The sequence below is a fragment of the Tasmannia lanceolata genome, unplaced genomic scaffold (assembly GCF_043159265.1).
Source record: "Tasmannia lanceolata isolate RefF3 unplaced genomic scaffold, GAP_Taslan_0.1 ptg000016l, whole genome shotgun sequence".
Classification (NCBI taxonomy): Eukaryota; Viridiplantae; Streptophyta; class Magnoliopsida; order Canellales; family Winteraceae; genus Tasmannia; species Tasmannia lanceolata.
In genome coordinates, this window is record NW_027518693.1 from 13,807,159 (window position 1) to 13,812,273 (window position 5,115).

General features: G+C 38.0%; 1 protein-coding gene across 3 annotated transcripts; it reads left to right on the top strand.

Annotated features, from left to right (window-relative positions):
• The first annotated feature begins 942 nt into the window (after positions 1-942).
• LOC143848566 (uncharacterized) lies at positions 943-3,871 on the top strand. 3 transcript variants are annotated; one of them, XM_077357522.1, is made up of 2 exons: positions 943-1,051; positions 1,671-3,871. In XM_077357522.1, the coding sequence occupies exon 2, from the start codon at positions 1,896-1,898 to the stop codon at positions 3,618-3,620; it is 1,725 nt and encodes a 574-aa protein (XP_077213637.1). In that variant the 5' UTR covers positions 943-1,051; positions 1,671-1,895; the 3' UTR covers positions 3,621-3,871. The 3 variants fall into 3 exon arrangements, with proteins under 3 accessions (XP_077213637.1, XP_077213638.1, XP_077213639.1); XM_077357523.1 differs by having other exon boundaries at positions 956-1,047; XM_077357524.1 differs by lacking the exon at positions 943-1,051 and adding an exon at positions 1,161-1,180.
• Positions 3,872-5,115: the final 1,244 nt, after the last annotated feature.

A 5,115-nucleotide genomic window follows, 5' to 3' on the forward strand; every position in this document is an offset into this window, starting at 1 on the left:
ATATAAACCACTGTGTAACCTATATAAACCACTGTTTACCCTATCTAAACCACTTGTAAACACTCTAAACCACTGATAAGCCTATATAAACACCTTATAAACACTATAAACTACTTCTTACCCTATATAAATCATTTATAATCACAATTATAAACACTCTAAACCACTGGTAACCCTTAATAAACCACTACTTACGATTATAAATCACTACGGAGGAATCTTACCCAAAGAACCTATATAAACCACTTATAAACACCCACTTCAATACTGGTTTATGGTAGTGAAATAGTGGTTTAACTTAAGAAATTAGTGGATTACAGTAAAATAACAATGATTATAAAGTGTTTAAAGTAATTTAAATAAGATTAAATAGTGATTGAAGGCTTTCTGCAATGAAAGACAGTAGTTTAACATGAAAAACTTTCATTCAAGTTTATAAACATGCCTTATAATGGAAAGAGAAGGGAGAGGGGTAAAAATACACACCTTTCCATTCAATGGAAGCTTTCTGCAATGGAATGGTGGTTTCTAGTGAAGATTTTTCAGATTTCCAAATCCAATAACGTTTTTTTCCAATATTTTTGAAAATGGAGGCGTTGTGCAATGCAATGAAGGGTTAGGAAGGCTTTCACATCTAAATATGAGGTTTTTAGCAATAGAATGGAGCTTTTCGCATCTAACAATCGAGGTTTTTGGGTTTCAAAAATGGAGGTTTTTGGGTTTTTCATACGTACGTTTTTTGGGTAGGTGGGAGGAAGAAGAAGAAGAGGGAAAAAGGTGGGTTTTGGGATTTGTTTTCCCCTAAATGTAATCATTTCAAATAGGTGATTTGATAGGGAGAGAGAGAGAGAGAAAGAGAGAGAGTCAAGGGCATTTTAGTCATATGCACTTTTGATTGGTGATTTAGAAAATAGCCCTCTTGAAATGTCATAGTCAGAAGAAGCTGTTTCTATTTGGTCATTTTCCCTTCTTTTTTTTGTTCGTCTTCTCCATCTCTGTGCAGAGGATAGTATTCCCAAACACAAATTGGATTGAATTGTCCTCTTGGTAGGTATGAATTTCATATTTTGGATTGAGGTTTTGTGTTTCTCTTTCTCGGTCGATCAGAAAACTTCAACTGTGAGGCTTTTCTGACCTATGGGTTTCTATCAAAGTTTCTACTGTAACAATTGCGTTTTAGGTATTTTTATTTAAGTTTTAGGGACTATCAGAAAACATTATTCGCTTAATTTTGCTTTTTATGATGATGGGTATTACTCAAAATTTCAATTGAGAACGATTGGTGATATGGGACTTTCCAATTTTGCTTTTTGGATCCATCAGAAAACTTATTCTTGCTATCTTGATGTATTATTGATCAAAATTTTAACAGAGAGAAGCGAAGAGGGTTTTGTATTTTACTTTCTGGATAGGTAAGAGACCTTTGATTTTGGCTCTTTGATCATGTCCCAACATGCCCTTTGAATCGGATTCGCCACTGTATTGAGGCTTTTCAGAAAAAAACAAAAATTCAGCCAAAAACAAGTGAATATTTTTTTTTTCCCTATTTCACTCTTTTGTTCCTTTTAGGTTTGATATATTTCAGTTGGAATCAGTAAAAATTTGTTTTTTTTTTACCTTTTCTTTTATGGGTTGACCAGTAAATCTCAATTTTGTGCTTTCTGGACCAGATTCCTTGCCATATTCTTAATTGATCAGAAAATTTCAAAAGATGCAGTAAGGCTCTTGTAGTATTTGAGATAAGGGCCTGAGATAAATTCGTATGATGATGAGCTGATCGATGATGGTAGGTATTTTGAGAGAAAGGTCTTGTTGGTATCATTGAATCTTCTAAAACAACTCAGGGACATTGAACACGCGTTCGAATTGTGGGTTTTTGGTTAGGTATAGAGAAAATGGCTTCAAATGGTAATGGGAAGTTCCCAGATGAAATTCAGGAAGACTCAGTGTCAGGTGCGACTTCAAATGGTTGTAACGTCGATGGTCAGCTCCCTCTTTACATCTCAACATCTCAGAAGGGACTGTTAACTCAGAAAAGCCGTACAAAAGGGTTTATGAAAATCTTTTCACCTCTTCCTAGTAGACAAGGGTTCATGAAATTAGGATCTGCTGGTATGTTAAATTCCCCGTCTGCCAAGTTTCGAAGGATCACTGAGGAAAGAGATGAGATTTCACGTTCAGTTGCTTCTAATGGCCACGGTCTTCGAGAACGTTTAAGTGTCTCATTCGTTGGGAAAATTAATTGGGTTTCCTTGCAGGAAATTTGCAAACAATGGATCAAAGACCCCATGAACATGGCTCTTCTTGTTTGGATCATCTGTGTCGCCATCTCTGGTGCCATACTGTTCCTTGTAATGATAGGAATGCTAAATCATGCATTGCCAAGAAAATCCGAAAGGAATGCATGGTTTGAAGTCAACAATCAAATCCTGAATGCTCTGTTTACTTTAATGTGTCTATATCAGCATCCAAAACGATTCTATCACCTTGTACTTTTATGCAGATGGAGACGAGATGACATCCTAAAACTCCGTAAGATATACTGTAAAGATGGCACTTACAAACCTCACGAATGGATGCATATGATGGTTGTCGTTATTCTTCTCCATGTGAATTGTTTCGCACAATATGCATTGTGTGGTCTTAACATAGGATACAAAAGATCGGAGCGACCTCCAATTGGAGTTGGTATATGCATCTCTGTTGCAATTGGTGCACCCGCTATAGCTGGGGTGTATACAATCCTTAGTCCTCTTGGTAGGGAATATGCGTCAAGAACAGGTTATGAAGAACAGAATGAGACTGTAAGTGTTGATGTTGTCAAACCAATTCCTCCCCATATGAAGTCATTTGAGAAGAGATATTCATTTGTGTTAGGAGGCGATCAAAGGGTTGTGGAGAGCAGTCCAGAGTGGAGGGGGGGATTGTTTGATTTGTGGGATGATATTTCAGTAGCTTATCTTTCTCTATTCTGTAGTTTTTGTGTTTTCGGATGGAATATGGAGAGACTTGGGTTTGGGAACATGTACGTTCATATCGCGACTTTTCTTCTATTTTGCTTGGCTCCTTTCTGGATCTTCAACTTGGCTGCCATCAACATCGGTAATGAGGTTGTTAGATCGGCTTTGGGAATCACGGGGATTGTGCTTTGTATATTTGGACTGTTATACGGGGGCTTTTGGAGGATCCAGATGCGGAAGAGATTCAATCTACCTGCTAATAATTTCTGTTGTGGTTATCCAGGAGTGACTGACTGCATGCAGTGGCTTTGTTGCTGTCCTTGTTCTCTCGCACAGGAAGTGCGGACAGGAGATTTCTATGATGTTGAGGAAGATAGACTTTACAGAATACAAATGGAGAATAGTAACATGCCTGCATTGTCTCCTCTGCCTCGTGAAGAAGGATCGCCTCTCTTCATATCGAGCCCAAGTTCCCCACTTTGGAGCAACTCCAGCCCATCAAAAGTTAGGATAGCAAACTCACCAAGTCCTACAAGAATCGGAAAAAGGTACGATACAGATGCAATGTTGCCTGTGGTTGAGGAAGAGACATCTATTAAAGACGGCACAATGACACCACCCGTTCCGCCGTTGATACAAAGAGAAGATAATCGACCATGACCAAAAGCTAAATTGGTATAAAGGTACGCTATGCATAGAGTGGAGGGCTATGTGATTGTAGGTTAATTTTGAACCAGGCTCTTGTGTTTTTTTATACTTTTGTTGTATCAATATGAAATTTTACATTACATGCTTGGGGAAAAAGAGCTGATACCAATCTTGTCCTAGCGGCTTTAATTTATTTTATTCACCACACCTGCCATGGATACTATTTACGAAAATTTCAGTACACCTTCACATGTTACTCTAAACAGGTATCAACCTGCATCCTATTTTTTATTTGAGAAACATTAAACCAGTGGAAGAAATTGATTCCTTTAATCAATTGTAGACAAATTATTGCATGTCACATGTTACTTGAAAACATGCACAAAACTTCATATTGAGTGTTTGACTGATGAAGCCCTTAGCATTTTCACGCACATAAGAAATCTTTTTTTTTTGTATGTGGCTTGCAACTTCATGTGGTGCATTGATGCACATATTGTGGCTAAGTGAAACTAAACATATTTATTGAAGTGTGCAATGTAGTGGGCACACTTCAGTAAATATAGATCTGCTTTGATACTTGGAGCATAGTTTTATAACTCCCCTGCGTCATCGTGGACTCCCGTGAGTCAACTCCCTTCTACCTTGGCTGCATTCTGCGTTTTGCCGCCGTGTTCCGCATTTTCCATACAGAGTGAATAAAAACTCCTTTCTCTCCCGAACTATGACCGCGGTCAAGCGAGTACTCAGCCGCGTCAACCAAGTGCTCGACTGCTTTGGAGTTTGGACAACACTCTAGTGGGCTGTTCAGCAAGTCCCTTCAAGAAAACCTTACACAGTCCTTTTCTCTTCCTAAAGACTACTTTGTAACTCGCAAAACTTGTCCCCTTTGGTTTTCTTAGATGAACCCATACTTGAAAAAAGGCCTCCTGGTTGTGTAGATCGGTGTACACCGGCCAATCCTCACTTTCCTCTAGTCCTTTTGAATGATCTCATGGATTTTACATCAAACCCAAGAGCATGTTCTATAGATCTTGAAGATCTCATGGATTTCAAGCCAAACTCAACATTGTGTCCAATAAATCACTTTTCTTGTTGATTTTCCCTTTTCATGATCCCCAAGAAATGTAGGAGCGCAAGCGTGAAACACTTCAATTTTTATATTTTCAAACGCCTCTGTTGTCTCTGTTGAAATTGCATCTATAAATTTTGTACCTCTCCCTTTCTTGAATATTTTCTATTCATGTTTAGGAAGAAGAGGTTCTTTTGAGAGAAAAAATGGGTCTGCTCGAAAAGAAGCTGATCTCACTATCCTGAACAATGCAACTGTTACATTCTTTATATTAGATAAAGAATCACAAGAGCAAACAAACCGTTTTTTTTTTTTTTTTTGAGAAGTAAATGCATCACTTATGTTACGCAACTACTAGACAGAAAACATAACTCTTGGTGACACTATCAGTCAACAGGATGATGCCAATGTGGCATCCCAAACTTGAAGTTAGGA

Excerpts from the sequence above, each read along its gene's own strand:
- LOC143848566 (XM_077357522.1), top strand. The coding sequence starts at position 1,896 with ATGGCTTCAAATGGTAATGGGAAGTTCCCAGATGAAATTCAGGAAGAC.